At 41.7% G+C, this 17,619-nt stretch overlaps 1 protein-coding gene across 1 annotated transcript in view; it reads left to right on the plus strand.

Annotated features, from left to right (window-relative positions):
* Window positions 1–17,619, plus strand: part of SLC4A1AP (solute carrier family 4 member 1 adaptor protein) — a 119,138-nt gene that overhangs the window by 50,687 nt on the left and 50,832 nt on the right. The window contains exons 5-10 of the mRNA XM_078647497.1: window positions 1,354–1,493; window positions 3,952–4,112; window positions 5,394–5,463; window positions 12,144–12,333; window positions 12,865–12,958; window positions 16,210–16,456. Coding sequence (XP_078503623.1) covers window positions 1,354–1,493; window positions 3,952–4,112; window positions 5,394–5,463; window positions 12,144–12,333; window positions 12,865–12,958; window positions 16,210–16,456 — 902 coding nt within the window. The remainder of the gene's footprint in view (window positions 1–1,353; window positions 1,494–3,951; window positions 4,113–5,393; window positions 5,464–12,143; window positions 12,334–12,864; window positions 12,959–16,209; window positions 16,457–17,619) is intronic.

Raw genomic sequence — 17,619 nt, forward strand, 5'->3', positions numbered from 1 at the left:
AAATTTTAAGTACAACAACATTTGAAAGCCGGAGTTCATTTAATGCATCTTTAATCTACAAATACTACCTTCCTTTATGCATCTATATACTTTCCATGTACTTATGGATCAATATATTTATTACTTTTCTTCTAATTCAGCATATGCAATCCACTAGCCTATTTTACACCCTATACCGCTCTCATTATATCCTCTACCTCTACTCTCTGACTCATCTCAAACCTCTTTCTACTACTATTTCCAATGCACTACCCTATCTCACCCTATACCTCTATCAGTATAACCTCTACCTCCATTCTCTTTTTTTTGTGTGTGTTTTATATAGCGCAAACTAGATCCGAAGATATCGGGTATCAGAGCGCTTTACATAGCACCAGTTTCTTTACATGAGGACACATTAATTTTTGTTAGGCACAGGGAGATTAAGTGATTTGCCCAGAATCACAGGATGTTGAGCGTCATAGTCGAGACTCGAACCCGGTTCCCCAGCTTCAACGTCGACAGCTGTAGCCATAAGGCTACATCCACTCTCTCATTCATCCCAAACCCCATACCACTTCTCTGAACCCTAAAATACTCCGTCTAGACTCTTTCCTACTCTACCCCTCTTTGCATCATCTCATACCTCTTTTACTATTCCGATCCCCCAAAAGAAGCCTTTCTAAACCCTTCGCCCTGACTCTTTCCCCTCCACCTCCCTTTTACTCATCCCAAGCCTCCTCCTACTGCTTTGAGCTCCAAAACAAACAAACAAAAAATATATATTATTAAATCCTTCCTTCTTTTATTCCTCCACTATCCTTTTCAATCCAAATAACAGACTAACATGTCCACCACTAATTAATTCCATTTTCCACTTTACTAATTCATCACTAATCCTTTATGGGTTCCAGATTAGCCTGCTACTCGCCAAAAAATAACTTCAACACCCCATCAGGGGTAGCAAGTGCTATATAAAGTCAAACCTTTTCCCCTCTTCTATCCCTCCACCATCCTTCTCAATCCAAATAACTGGCTAACATATCCACCACTCAAATTACTTTCATATTTCACTATTCTAATTCACCACTAATCCTTTATGGTTCCGGAGTAGCAAATGTCAGGGGTAGTAAGCGCTATATAAATGCAATTACAATACAATTTAAGCAATGCCATCATGAAGAAGAGTTTATGGTGCAGAACACACATTAGGTCTTCTGGTCCATTGACCTTTAATAACCTATAGAGGTCTATCTGCCAGCTCCTGTACTTACTGCTACTTAAGCTGAGGTCAGGATTCAGTTCAGTTCTACTTCAAGAGGGAGTGTCTGATACCGTAGTGTGATATTTTCTCTCTTTCTTTGTGCTGTGCAGGTTGCCTGTAAATGATGCAATGGGGAACCAGTTGATTGCAGAGGCCACACTTTCTGGAAAGAAAAAAGAGGCTATGGCTCTGTGTGCACTGGAGGCCTGTCGGATACTAGACATGCGAGGATTACTACGCCAAGAGGCAGGTTTGTACCCAGGCTTATTTTATACTTGACTAGCACAGTGGGTGGAAACATGTTTGTGTGCATGTTTACGCATAAATCACAATGCTGCTATGTAAGCAGATGGGTTAGTGTATGGACTATTATAATACGAGCACATTCCTGTCAGAAGGGAGGAAAATACCCAAGTTTTGTCCGTATTATAACATGAATGTATGAGGAGATGTCTAGTAGCCACGTATGTTAAGAGGGATTATTTGGAGCAGAATGAGCGTTAGTGTTGTTATTATACCAGAGAGGAGGATTACTATCCAGACATGGTCCTGCTTATCTTATCTTAAGTGCAATTTATAGAGCGCGCTGACACCGAGGCTTCCTGGCGCTTAAGTAGAGTTAAGCTTTAGAGTTAAGAGTTAAGCTTTAGTAGAGTTATTAGTACATAGACCATCCAGGGACCAGAGTATCACTCTGCAGCTGATTTACTCAATTCCAAGCATAGAGTAGCATTACTAGTATCCTGGTTTTTCAAGAACACTCTAGGAACAGGAAGGCAATAGAGGAACTCTTGAGCAGGATGGCAGTGGGCTGTGACTTGTCCTTGATCCGATAACGATGATGCGTAAGGTAGGTTAGTAACTGCTTAGGATTTGGGTATTTTCATAAAGCATTGGTTGGTGGCGACAGTGGATGTGCTAGGATGCAGATTTCCATAGACTAGAGTTTTAACAGCTGGAGGCAAACACATTAATTCCACATCAGGCCTTTTTTCTGACTAATGGGGTAGGAGTCAGTTACTGCGTATTTCTACTATTTAACACAGGCTTTGCAGAGCCACGGGTAATATTGGTCAGCCAGAAATTGTCACAGGCTCCTATTTACGCCTTGACTCTGTTGGGGTACCCAGGTGCAGCTCTCCAGGAGGTAGCAGTGGGTTATAAAATCAAGTATGGCACAATCAACACTTAATAAAGACGTTATTTGTTAGAAAAACACAATCTTTGCTGGAATTGGATAGCTCACCGAGCAGTCTACCTAGATAGTTCTCAGTGACTAAGGGTTGCTATTTATATTAATTATGAACTTTCAAACACTGTGTCAACGGTCAGGTTCTGCGCTTTGTGCAACTTTTTCATTATGTCTTCTATTACCGGACTGAATCATGAAGGCTGTCTCTTGGCTGATTCCTTTTTGGCTTCAGGTGTGGTTCTGTTTGGTTTTCATTTATGTTGCTATGTTTATGGCATCAGTTGCTCTCTAGAATCTTAACAATCTGTCTAGTGAAATGCACTAGCAGGCTCAAAGTGATCTGTCCATACCGCAGTGCAAAACTCACGAGACATCATTACTTTATAACTAAATCTCAAAACTCCTTAATGACTGAGGAATTGTAGTGCTTCAGCTTGGTCCTGTAGCAAATCACAGATCACTCTGGCACTGTCTAGAACTGATCGTAAGCCAACTAATTTTGCCTTAATCCATCAAAGACAGAGATACCTCTCTTCGGCCAAGATGATCATAATGCTTACATTTTAATTGATCTCTGTCCACGTGTACCATTGTGCTTCTTGAGAGAAGTTCTGTAATCAATCTTCGATTTCAACCCCACCAGCAAGTCAGTACTAACACAAATAGTTATTGTATTTTTCAAATTTGTTAGAATAAATCTTATAATTTTCTAATTACAAGCATAATACTGTCTTTAGAATATTGTTGTGTGCCTTAGACAAACCAGGATCTATATATTTGTGATTGCTTTTGCAGCCACCATTCCTACACTTCTTGATAGCAGGAGTGTAGTTTGTTGTAACACCAGTTTGAAATTGGCTTTTTTCAACATAGACCACAATAATAGGGGATTGTGTGGGTTTTTCATTTCTACTGCTGCCTTTGTGATAGTCTAACACAGATATTGCACTGCTTATGACTTCCCATTGCTACATCTCCCATCTATGTGGCCCAAGCAATGGTTATGTGGCCAAAACCATATTAAAGCTACAAGACTCACTAAAACTATGCAACTTGCTTTGTGTTTGAGTTAAAAACTCTATTATTATTTCAGTAGCTCCTATATCTGCACTGGATTCCAGTCAAGGCATGCACAAAGTTCTTTTCCTTATCCACGAGGATTAAACAGATGCAGCCCATACTGCCTCTTTGAACTGTTGACTAGATGCCTGACATCTGCTCCCTAATGCGGTCTGTTCTTTGGGTAACAAGGTACAGGTGCTGCAGTGGTAGATCCTCGACACAAAGCAATCTATGGCATTTATCCATTCATGAGCACAGGGAGCCTGGGTGTTCCTTGTGGAGGCTCTTAGTACAGCAGGGAGCGTCCTGAAAGCCCTTAGCCTTGAAGCAGACTTTATCAGCAAGGCACATTTTCTTTCAGGAGGACTATCTCTACCTGATAAGGCAAACATGTAGGACTGTGGGTATGTTCAGCTACATTTAATTTGTTTGTATGTTTATTTTCTTCCTACAGTATCACGGAAAAGAAAGACCAAGAACTGGGAGGACGAGGACTTCTATGACAGCGATGACGACACCTTTCTAGACCGCACAGGTGCCGTTGAGAAGAAACGCATTGACAGAATGAAGAAAGCAGGGCGCATAGAGGAGAAGGCAGAAACGTACGACACGCTGGTAAGACACGTGTACAGTAAGTATAAGTTTCCCTCTGGTGGCCTCAAGTGTATTGATTTATTTATACTGTTTTCCATTAGATCACAATATGTCAACTGACAGCAGATTCAGGGGATGGTTACCTTGGTTTGCATACTTTGTTAGTTAATGAATTTAGGTGTGGGGTACAATGTATTGTGCCTTGTTATTATAGTTAAAAGGCACATTTTGAACATCCCAGTTCAGGGGTGAGTGAGGGAGGTATGCAACAGCTGCTTGTTTTCAATAAGTGCCCCTCAAGGTAGGTACTGTACATTTACTCAGTTGACACTTTGTCCCTTGTCACTAGTCGAACCACATGCCCCTGTGACTCTAGGCCATTGTCTTTTGAATTTACCAGCAGCTAGTGTCATAGTTTATCGCATGGGCCACTGGATCTAAAAGTATCTTCTAGTCTAATTTTCTTCTATTCCCACAAAAACTCACTTAACTCTCAATCACATGGCTGAGGCATGTTTAGAGGAGGCAGCCACCGTGAGGTGGCAACCATGGGGCTCTACTATGGAGACACTGCCAAAAGAGAGGGCAGTGGCTGAGATAACACGCTGCTCTTGCGGATCCTGCTCCCTCTATCTTTCCTCCTGCGCCTTTGAGTCTGGACTGTAGCACTCCCTGCCCTTGCGTACTCCCCTGCATCCTCCTCCTCTTTGGCATGTGGCTCTGCTTGGGTGTTCTATGTTTTCCAATGCAGGAAGCTGGCCTGCCTGTGCTGCTGGTTGTTGCTGAGCTCCGGGATACCCAAAGGCATTATTCTTTAGCATTCACTACTCCTATGTGTGGAACTTGCTTGCATTGCCACATGCCTGTGCTTTACATGTAATGTGTATAAGTAAGTAGGAGCAGCTGCTTTCACTGAATTCCTTTCTTGCTAGAGTGCTACTTCCTTTTTCATACTGCTAATGGCAGAACTCTTGAGTTCCCAGTTCCATATGTGTGTAGCTCATTCATTTCCATTTGTTCTTTGTCTTCTGGTACTTCTGGTGCTCCTGCTGAAATTACAAGTTCTTGTCAACCGGTGCAGAGCACAAAAACAAAAAGAGGCCTGAAAAAATTATGCATGCAGTTCCTAAGTGATTTTACTTTCTGATCCTTCTCTTTATAATCATGCTAGTTAATTTCAGAATCTCTTTTCCTGCCATTATACCTCGTTCGTCTAATATGATTAAGTGCTGTGTCTCCTTCAAACAGAGGCTTTGAAAAGAATTAAGGCAGTTCATTAATGAAGTCTTCCTTACCTTGTAGGTGTCTAAGCTTAATGAGGTGAAGTACGAACTGGCTGAAATAAGCGAGAAGCTGAAGCCCTCCAGAACAGGTCTGTGATTACTTTGTATATCTATTGGTCTAGTATAAGGTGCCACTGTGTTAAATGTGTCCATTCGCAACTTGACAATGGCAAGCTCTTACGTGGTACGTACACATTACACTCCAAGGTGGTTTCAGAAAGCTGATCTGTATTTTTGTGAGATTTAGAATGACCTTGTTGTACGTAGCTAGCAAAAACATGTCCAAAACACAGGGTTGAAAAGAAAAGGCAGCTGTGTCTAGGTTTAAATACTTTAATGCGGGACAGGGGATCTGGCAAATGATGATGATCATGTAAAGACTGCTTAATGTTTTTATCTGTGAAGGTGGAATGGGCCAGGATTATCTTTAAACTACTTTTATCATATGAGGGAGAAGGAAGTTTTGATCCATTCAGCTTCCTAGGCTTAGATATACAATAATCAGAGGGGGAAGGATCACTGGTCCTGCATAACCAGGGTATACAGGTCTTACGATTCGTGTGTCCCAAATAAAAAACCCTCATGCACGTGTTCGGAAGGTCGAGGTAGCGGTATATCTTGTTTCTCCGCTCTTCATACACGTGTGTGCATAATCATTGGATTAGTTTGTTATGCAGCCTCCACCCGGAGGTTCTTACCCATGGTTAAAAGCAGTAGTGATAAGTGATGTGACAGTGCGCAATGGGGATTAAAATATCCGGACAGCCAGATTCTATGCTTTATTCGGTCTGGATTTGGATAGCCCGTTGATGAAAGGTCGTGCGTTTTGAGAATTATTAGGAATTCAAATGCACGCATACGAGTAATTAAAAGTGGTCGACATGTTTCTGCCCTTATTGCCTAGGTAGGTCTATCAGGCGTTCTTCAGGACCAAGGTGAGTGGTAAATAGTGAGTGTCTTATAATAGATATTTTCTAATTATAAAGAAAAAGAAAGAGGAGTAAAGTGACCTGTTCTCCTTAGTTTCAAGAAGGTCTCATTGTACCTGTAAAATACAAATAGACAGTGTATGTACATTAAGGGGTGGGGAGATGGGGATTGCGGACATAAACAATGACTTAATCCTGCAACATTATCGTGATAGTCAATTTTGGGTTTACTCAGAACATTATTAAAAAATAATTAAAAAGATGCAACTAAAAAATAGCGATACTTTATAGACCCCACAATAATTGGCAGTTTCAACTCTCTCATATCTGTCTGTTAACACATATAGACACTGTTATAATTGCATGTCTCTGGTTATTATGACATTTGCTGTCAAACTTAACTTTTGTGTATGATCTCAAGTTTTCTCCACCAGAGTTAGACATATTTGCTCAGCTCAATGGTACCGATATTAATGCTCAAAAGGGCGGGTGTCTTGTTTCGTTCTTATCACCCTTCACATACTTGATCTATCAGACTCGATTTGAAAAAGGGCGCCATGCTTGCTGTAATCGAGGCTTCGCTAGTGCTGAAGCGACAGAGCGCGTGAAAACGTTATACGAGCGCTTTTGTAAAACATACCTTAAATGCTTTGTTTTCACACTTCAACAGGTTAATTTGGGAGGGCGAGGGTGCCTACTGATAGAGGATTTAAGAAAATAAGTGAGTAGATATTATCGGTTTTGTAGTGAAGGCAGGCAGGACTTGTGTCTATCTACCTGCGGCTTTTCTCCTCTAGCACTGCTTGTGCTGACGCTGCCTCCAAAAAAGGGTTTTTTATTTGGGACACACGAATCCGTAAGACCTGCATACCCTGGATATGCAGGACCAGTGATCCTTCCCCCTCTTATTATTGTTTATCTTTAAACTAGTCATGCAATTAGGAAGAGGACTTTGTAAGATATATCTTTGACTTAGCTGTTGGACACGAGTGAAGCCACTTCAGCTAGAGTTAGGACTGAAGATAGTGTGAAATGTTGTTCTCCAAATGGCATTTCTTTTTTCATAATGATATTGCAGAGTCAGTTGGCATTAGTTCAGGAAGAATGGCATGTGGTTAAGGGTATTATATTTATAACCTTTGCTCGCAAGATATGGAATAATTTGCTCAATGTGATTATCTTGATCTTTTGATGAAGGGAGCTTTAGAGGAATTTTTTAATGGGGACATCTGGCATGAGAGGAAAGGCATTTCCCTTGCCATTTGTTACTATATCAAAAGCAGACTTTGAAATTCAGAACCTCCATGGAGAGTGGGTTGATTCTCTCACCACTTGTGAGGCCTTTTCCTGAGGTTCTGGGGCACTCGGAGACTACTTGTCAGCATCCCATATGGGTATTGGTATTTCCCACTCGTATCCTAGGCCCACAATAAAGATGTACACCAATTGGATAGATAATTTTATTTGCAGACTAACTCAATCAAGGCTTACTCCAGGTGATGTAGGGGCTTACCATTCCGATTCAGTGCACTTATGCCACCCATTTCCCTGCTGCATTACCACCTCTGTCATAGAACCCTCCTGATGCCGGCATTAGAAGAACCCGTCCTTGTGGAGAAGAGCCAGTGATGTGTACAGGATGGAAAGGGAGCCGCAACCCCTACTTAGGGCCTTCTTGAAGGGGACAGTAGATTTTCCGTCACTCGCCTGGGTTTGATTGAAAATTTCAGAACCAAGTTGCATCGCCTATTGCACAGTTGACAGTTGAAATGTTAACAAGAAAGGGATGAGTCATATAATGGAGCTATGGTGACGTCTGGAGGTGGGAAAGTTGGAATGAGTCCCGATGAGACTTAGATCATGCTTCACCCCTGCTTTACCAGAAAACCAATCAAAGGAAAATATGGTATTCCAGAGTACGGAAGTCCTACAATGCTTACACAGCAGCAAAAAGACCCAGAAAGAATGACTTACCTTCCTTCTTTTTGTCAGGCAAGTGAAAACAGGTTAACGCCTCAATGTCCTGTAGGCAAAACGCATGGGAGAGGATACAAACCCGAAGTATTGATGGGATTCCCGATTGGCTCAACTTTCTTTCTTCAGAATTAAAGAGGCAGTTAGGGGGGTAAAGGAGATCCCTTTTTCTCATGTACTACAGCCATAAACTCAGTGTTTACCGGCCCAAGGGAGCAAGGGCAGAGGACTCTGAGAGCCTTATGAAGAACTGCTGAAGGAGCTGCTAGTGCTAAAATACACTACTGGGCATGAAACAATCCTAAACAATTTCTACATAATGCATAAATATACTCTTGAAACATTTGTATTCATCTCCTCTCTCCGTGTTGCTGAAACATGTGGATAGTTAGTAAAAATAAAATACAATTTTATCCATAAAAATCAAAAGCACCTTATGTTCAACATCTTTATTCCTCCTTTGCAATAATGCTATACAAAGGCTACTCCGATTAGGGGCCCTAGTTAGTAACTGGAGTCAAGTGATCAGTTTCCTTGGCTATGATCTTTGACCAGTGTTGGGGGAAAGCTTAAAATATTGGGCTGGTTCTGTTTGAATACCTGTAAGCTGCCATACAGCTTTAATGTGTCGATTGAACACACAAGACAGGTAGCACTCATCATAGCCTTTGATGACTCGAGTAGCCACTGGTTATTGGAACTTTTAGAGTTAGTCTTAACCATAGCTCTATTTGATGAGATCTCTGAAACCATATGCTCTAGAACATTTGTCTAAATGGTCCCAGAATCAGGGTTACCTCATCTAACCTGCATGACTTGAGATGAAAAAGGAAAAGTCTGGGCAGAGTGCAACAAGTAAACCCTTCTCTTTGAAGGTAACAGATCAGCTCCACAACCCAGATAGAACTTCAGCTTTTACCAGTGCTGCTTAATAGTGGTTACATCATAGCTATCAAGCTGTCCTCATTCAGGTCTAATCAGTAAGGTGGGCCTTATGCAGATTTCCCCCTGAATCTGGTCACTCCTGGCACAAGCAGTCCAGCTCCTTTGCAAAAAGGTGGGTCTTTCTCCTCTTGACAGTTCGCAGCTGCAGGCTGACTCTGCAAGCTTTCCCAGATGGTGCCAAGACCTAGAGGGAGAATGACAGTGAAGCAGGGTGACTCTATTGTTCTATTGTCTTTCTTTGTGACACAAGTGCAGAAGTATTCTTGGTGTCAGGTCAGTGAAGATGAACCAAGTGCTGTCTGAAGGGGCCAGTACAAACACCGCTTTAGTGGTTACGCCTTCACGCCAGAACCTTTGGGATGGCCTGGCACTTTAGAACTTCAGTCGGTTCCACCAATCCTGCATTCTGTTCCAGGCAAATTTTGTGGGTTTCCTACAAGTCTCCACCCTTAGACTACATTAGTCGGTCTCCTCTGTGTGGTGTGTATTAGCCTCTCTCTGGCGCCTTGCTCTTTCCTTTTGCCAGGGGAGATGGCTACAACTCAGACATGGGGAAGGATTGACTTTGGCCCAGGCATTAGGAACAAAGGGAAAGTGCTAGATACCTCTCCCACCCACAAGGTTACAGGTTTAAGGGAAGGGGACAGGGATATTGTATGGGCTTACACGCACAATATGGACATCACCAGCTTGTGCAGCACACACATATGAAGTCCAATGGACCCAGCACTAAACACTTCATTCTCAATTCACACGTGCCAATCCATCAGCAAGCGTCTTTCGTACTTGATGTCTAAGGATCCTGTTTATGGGGTCTGAACAAGCCTCTTACAAGGGAGGATTGTGTAGGCAGCCTCCCGACAGGTTTACAGGTAAAAGAAACTTGTTACTTTGGAATCTTGCTGCAGCCACTGTCCATCACCAAATACCCTGTGCAAAAAGTTCAGTAGACACTCTCGCTCGTATTGTCAAGCTCAGTGGGGTGAACGCACTTGGCTTTAAGGACAGGATGGCTGAGCTTCAGCAGTCTATTCATGGAACGTTTGTCCCAACAAACCTAGCTGGGTGGAAGGGCAGTAGGTGCAAGACCCGGTGAGAGAAAAGATAGGCCCACTGACTTAGTAGTATCTGATTGCTGCCTTAACATGAGGCAAAATTGTTCTCTTCTCAAACACCCTTGTTCCTTGGAACTCCATGTTTGTTAGAACCAGCCAAGGGTGCCACACTAGTAGGTCAAACGTCCATTTTGCGTTCTGGCTAGATTGTTGCTTACTATCAGTTGGAGCTCAAAAGACCCCTTGAGGGACACAATAGCTGCAGGAAGTCTCTGGGTCTAAACTGTATGACATATCTTGCTAAGACTACAAACACTTGGACTCCATACCTTACAGAAAGGACTATGATGGGCACAGAACAAGCCTGCCACACTTACATTTAACATGCCCACTTCCTAATGGCTGGTCCATACCCACCCTTTCTTATGCCTGATTTATGTCTCATGAGGCCAGCACACCCTCCATATTTTGATGATGTTTATTGTCCAGTTTATTTCCATAGGATGTACCAATCCTACTTGAGTTTGAACCAGATCCTTCCCTGGCTGTCCTCGCTTTTCTGAGTCTCTCCTCTATTTTATATAACGCTTTGGTACATGCAGATTTATTTAATCTGAAACTGTTGTTTACCTAGGAGCCTAGATGTGTACAACTTTTTGCGCACACAGGGTCCCCCTCCTTGTTTCTACACTCTGTAATGTGGAGTAAGAGTTGCTTTAAATATTGTGGTCATGTACAGCTCATGTAGACGAGTGTTAGTGGAGCTACACACCCTGGGGAGTAGCAGAGAGATGCCGTAATGCCATACTGCTACATTTTTCCATATACTTGTTACCTTCAATCATATACAAAATAACTGAAGAAAGCGTTTCCTTGATTAATGAATACATTTAATACAGCAACCTATTATTTCGTAGAACTGTCATTACATGTGTTACTATTACCCAACTTCATGGTACTCCACTTTATTGACATTTGAAGCATGAAATACAGAATTAGTTCTGCAGGAAGTGCTTACCTCTCTGAGCTAAGATTTATAGAGCCTTAATAATTCCTTTAAAGTTTAACTGATAAGAATTAATGAAGAAACCAACAATAATTAAACTCATGCTCTTTTTAGTTCTATCTTCTATATTATTAAGAACCCCTTTTCACTGTGACAAAGTGGGCTTCAGCCGAACGGTGACAATTAACTGTATTTAAAAAGAGGAAATGGAGAAATGTTTGCGGTGTGCCTCCAGTCTCCTGGGCATGCTGTCCCAGATCCTTTGAAACTGTTCTTCTGGACAAAGCGGCTGTTGAGTGAGATTTAACACATTAGATGAGTGATTCATGGCACTTTTGAATAATTTAAATCTGGGAAGTGCCAGAGCTCCACATATTAAAAAGCTTGCATTGCTTTCAAAGGAATCTACATGTTGGATGTGTGCGTCCTTGAGACTTGTTCCTGGATCCCACTTGTTTGGAGTTTTCCAACACTTGTACAAACCTATGTTTGCTCAGGAGATGGAAATGGGTGTCATTTATTTCACCTGGTGAATGCTGGGTGAGTTAAAAACCTCATCCCGTGTTAAATTCCAGCAGCTCAAACTTGCCAGAATTTAACAGTTTAAAGATTTACGGTATATACTGTACCAGGTGTATTGTGGTGCATTAAACACAAAAAATCTGCATGTTGGTCCTCCAAAACCTGGAATAGTGCCATTTATCGCTCTCGATAAATAACGTACCGCATAGTATTGTTATTTATCAGATGCAATAAATAGCACCTATTGCTCTGACAAACTCAGAATCAGGGCTATAGAGCACAGTTTACTGCTATCTGGGCATACGACGCAAGGTGATCAGCATTGCTTTATTCCCCAGGCCAGTCCCAGTCCGCCGCCCAAGATTCTCTGGACGCATTTATGAGGGAAATAAGGTCTGGCGAAGCGCTGGACAGTGTGACGCGGAAGAAGCTGCACTTACGATCCTCCGAGCTGAAGAAGGAGCAGCAGAGGCTGGAGGTCTTGGTCAAGATGGTGAAGCCGACCTCGTTGCCTGAGCTGAAGCCTCAGTAAGTGTGGGCAAGCTTGCAGCTTTTGTGGGCTGGTCACTGTAGTGTGTAACTGGCATCATGGCTGCCTGTCGAGGAGGGTTTTATTCCTGGGATATGTACTTCAGGGTCCTTGCAGTGTACGTAAGAAAACAGTGTTAGTAGTTTTTTAACATTATTGGTTTCACATTACCTTCAGGTGAAAGGTAATGCCTTTGGTAATTCCTTAGTTTGTGGGGTTGTCATTTGGTTTTTATTAACAACTTTTCCGGAAAGTGAGGAGTTGTAATTGTTCAAATCCACTGACATATAGTTCTAAAACTATAGGAATAGATTATCCAAACTTCTGCCCAGTTTGCTGATTTCTAGTAAGTTAGGATTAGGGACAAGTGGGCTATATAAGCAATTATTCTATGAAGCACTTGTCAAGCGTTGTACTGGAACGGTGCTTAAATGCTTCTACTTTGAGTGACTTGCTTAATTATGCACTAGTTATGTTTGATCGCTTCGCTTTTCCCTTTTTCTAACTTCCTTCTTTGTTTACTTTAAAAGGGATGCTGCTGAGAAACCTAAAAAACTATCTCTTCCCATGTTTGGTGCAATGAAAGGGGGAAAGAAGTTTAAACTGAAAACTGGAGCCATAGGGGTAAGATTTCTTTTTTCTTTTTGGCGTTGGGTTGTGAAGTGAGTGTGTTAAAGTTAATCAAGAGAGAGGGGATTAGGAGCTATTAAAGGTCCAGCACCTATGCCCCCATCTAATCAGTCACACATGAAGAGGGGACTGTTCCTACAAAGATAGAAAAAGCTAGGAAATAGAGATTGGAACCCTACAGGAGGAGAAGGATCCTAACGATCAGAAAATAAAGCTTCACACACTCAAAGGGGTGTCATGCTTCATCATTGGGATTGCTCCTCGTCGAGCTGGCGCTGCAATGCACATCCGGCCCCACAGGGAGACTCTTTACGGAGATCTTCTAATTTTTGCTGTAATGATGAGTGATTGAATGGTGAGTAAAGTGTGGCGTGTCTAACTCAGTGTTGGACAATCTAAAAATGTAACCGATAATATCAAATGGTGACAACAAATTAAGGTTAATCTAAGAACCCATTTTGATGGAAAAATAGATTAGAACAATCTTCAAAGGTCAGCAACATTATTTGGTTGAAGCGGCTTGCCTCAAATTTGTTAGCTGCAGAGATGCTAATCTCACTGTTTTAGCTGCTCCGCAATGCTGTATTTTACAAATTATCATCATCCATTTCTTCATCATGTTTCCTTTTTTATTTCATGATTATCAAATGTGTGCTGATCCTCTGACGGCCGTTTTCTAGGTTGTCATAATTATCTTGTATGCTCTGCTTAGCATAGGATCCCAGAGTCTTGTCTGGGATGTGTAGTATTTGGTCTTGAACATGCGCCCAGAAGACTACGAGTGTTTTCTTTTCAAATTGGTCCCCATTGTTAATCTGTGGTCCTTAGGTGTCTGTCTGTTTTCCTAACAATTTATATTTCTTGTGTAAGAAAATAGGTTTTACAGCCAGCATATGGGAGGTTTGCTTCTGATTAGGTGGCACAAGCAAGTGTCAACTGACTAAATCCTTTGTCTGTGTTCTCAGGAACCAGTGCCTCCCAGAACCTGGCCGGTCAGCTAGCCTGAATGAAACCAGAAACATCGGTTTCTCAATAGGGTTAAGAGCTGCAGTAGACAATCCAGAACTGTGATTTCCGTGAGGCTGCATATTGATTTGACCTGACACATAGCACTCTTGTCTTCATAGGGCCTGTATCACGGTGTTTCCACTCTAACAGGATTACTTGGGAGTTTGTTTCGAAATCTTGACCTTAGGGTGGTGTCATGTTGGCTGACACCAGTTATCATAAATCCAGTAGTGATTGAACCATCAATCTCTCTATCACATGCAATTATAGAGATGCCAGGGGTTGACAACATGACTGGATCTAGCATTTCATTTCACTGCTTCAGTAAGAATGGAGAGTCCAGTATCAGAGGTGTCCTTGTCACCTGAAGGTTTTTTTGTTATAAGTAAATTTTATTTAAAAATAGGATACCATTACAGTTGACAATTTGTAAATCAGCTGTGCATCGACACCATGTCCCGTGTATCTCCCTATAAAACAATCCCAAATAATTTATCATATTTTGGCTGTAAAATCAGTAATATTCTCACCACATCCTGCATACTTTCTTAAATTTGCATGGGCACCCTGTAGCCAGGTAAGTCGTTTTTCCACTTTTGCGAATCAGTACACAGCATTCCACCTCGCTGACAGTGTAAGTGCTTGTGGAGATGTCCAGCAACGGGCGATGTCCCTTTTAGCTAAGACCGTGGCTAGTCCCACCGAGGTTCGATCCGCTCTTATCCCCACGAGGTCATCCAAGATCCCTGCAAGAGCCATTTCAGGGGTTAGTTCGAGTGATGTTGCCAGGACCTGGGTGAATGTTTTCTCGATGGTCTTTCAGTGTTCAGCAAGTCTTGATGCCTTTTCATATAATGTAAGGATGTGGGGACCAGAGAGCCCGATTGTTGGGAGTTAGAGATATAGCAGAATATCACCAGCATACAGTTATTCCGTCTTCTGCTTCTCCTTCCCAGGTCCAGCTGCTTAATTGGGTGTCACATCATATCAGCCGCGCTAAGGATTCTATGGCTAGGTCACAGCCCCTCCTAGCCTCCTACCTCTGTATTTAGGAAAGGGTTCTGAAGCACCCCATTACTTATGACCTGCACCAATGGATTAGAGTAGAGAAGTTTCGGTCACCTAAAGATTTAAGCTATTACTGGTCTTTAAGATATGGGCACCTAAAGTTTCATACCCCTGAGGGACTTACCATGGGTGCTCCGCCATTCACAGCTACAAGTAGTCACCCTGTTAGAACATTTGACTTTCTAGACCACTTTGGAGCTATGACTTAAACTGTGTCTCTTGTTTACACTTGTCACTGACCAGAGAAACTCCAGTGGACCTTTCAACTGGACATCGGACAGTGGCTTAGAAAATCTGTCATTTAGCACCCAGAAACCATCATTTTTGCCTACAGTGGAATTCTACTTCGCTTTTAGGTTCTGAGTTTTAGGGTTATTACAATATGTTTGAGCTCAGTGATATTTTTGACAGATTTTCAGTAGTTCAGGCTGAATCCACTGAGCCCCCTCTCCCCTGTCATGCACACAGAGCCCCCAATGATAAACTAGAACAAAGTGCAGATGTGCAAAACCTTACTTGATACATTGCAGTATCCTATCTGCCACCTTAGTTTCATTGACCGAAGACTTAAAAAAAAAGTCACAGTGAGAGAACTAATATCCAGATGTTATGAGGTAAGTCGTGCTGGGACTGTGATTTCCTTCTTGTTTGTTTTGTCACTTATTGTGCACCAGCTTTCTGTTGTAATTTATTGTCTCTGATAGGCACATGGAGTTTATTGTGTAAGAATGATCTTCCATACTGTGTCTTGAGTTTTTAACCTACGACTATCTGCTAGAATAAGCTTATTTAGGTGTTCAAAATAAGTAACTTGGTTATTAAAATTCAGGGCGAAATTATATGTAAGCACAGACCTGTTTTATGAAAAAAAAAATCTCCTCTACATTTTTGAGTTTGCATTTTATGACTTCCTTACCCAAAAGAGCTGCACTTCAGAGTAGGAACCCCTAAACAGGAGACATTTTAAGGCTAGCAGTGAAAAGTCCAGGTAACATATTTTAAAGCCATGGGCAAATATGTCTGTAAAGTCTCTGGTTATTTGGCATATGCCTCCAAGATAGTGGGATTGTTAATTCTAATAGCATAAATATTCAATGCAATCAAGATGGTGTAATTCATATTTAATGAGATTGTCTCAACAATAAATTGTGCGTTTACTTTTTCTTCAGAATCTGCCTCCCCAGCGGACAAACCTTCCTGGAAGCCTATTTAACATGAAAGGGGGTGGATCAGACCCTGAAGAGGAAGAGGAGGAGGAGGATGACGTGGATAAGGAGGAACATGAAGGGAAAGACATTGCCAACAGGTTTCAAAACTCAGGAATGGAACTGAAAGCAAAGGAAGATCTAGAAAAGAGGCTTTCTCCTCCCAGTGGCCAATCCTCCAGCTCAAAATCGGATGAGGATACTGCTATCGGCAAGTTATTTGAGCTGATGACCATTGTCTCAGTAGTTGTCAGTAGCAAGCATTCAACACACATGCATCTTATTGACATACCTCATTGATTGTTTGACCTTTGTACACATGCCTTTATCCATTATATTGTGTCCAGTTCTTGAGGCAAACATTATCAGAAGTATTGGGGTAGACTAGGACAGTTTTTGTGTTACCTTCATGTTCCACCAGTGCAGGCTGGAGACTTGAGATGTGCATACTCAAGGGAACTGGAAGGGAAGATAAACCTTCATGTTCCTGAAGGGAGTGAACAGAGTTCATGTACCAAGTCTCATTCTATGAAAGACCATTTCTAAAACGAGAAGCTGCGACATGAATATCGATGAGCGAGATTTGGGCTTAACTGTGAAAAATGTGTGTCTCAGTGGATCAATAGTCCTAGGCTTCTACAAAAGATGTCTTTGCCTCTTCTCTTTTGGAGTTAAATCAGCTTGTTGCAGTAAACACAATGAATGTGTTGCATGTTGCTTGTATGCGTTAGTGTTTGAGAACAAGCTTAGGAGACAGTTGCTTGTTATTATAATTGCCTGGCTGATTCCATACTCCTCCAAGCTGCTGTAGAGACATGTTTACGGACAAAAGATGGCCAACAGAGGGTCCTTAAATTGGGAAGATGTGGCATTAAGGTGGTTTAACTGAAGCTAAGAATTCTCCCAGCACAAGGGGGTGGATGGGGGTTATGTTAGTTTACTGTGGATCTGTAATGAACAAATCGACATAACTAAACCTTTAAAAAAACAAAATATATATACTTTAAAAAGGGGCTGAAAAATCATGATTTCAAAACAGGTGTTGTATCAGAACATGGAAAGGCACGTTCTGTAAAATAGTTTTCTGGTATTTGATGAAGGTCCTGCTGAATGGAGGGCTTCGTGCTAGATAAAGGGAGAACTCATTAAAATACTAAACATTCCTTGAGGGAAAAATCCTTTAAAATACTTTTTATCTGGATTACCTTTGTTTTTCCCAGAGAACCTATGTACATTTGGCAAATATGAAAATGAGTTGAAGTCTTCTGCTAGGTCCTAAACATTGTGTTGTATAGGGCACCCAGTCTGGTTGCATTGGAGGTGTGGACTTGGGTTTTAGATGATTGTTGATTTCTTAAATGTTCTCAAGAAAGC

Source organism: Lissotriton helveticus, chromosome 6 (genome assembly GCF_964261635.1).
Source record: "Lissotriton helveticus chromosome 6, aLisHel1.1, whole genome shotgun sequence".
In the NCBI taxonomy this organism is placed as follows: Eukaryota; Metazoa; Chordata; class Amphibia; order Caudata; family Salamandridae; genus Lissotriton; species Lissotriton helveticus.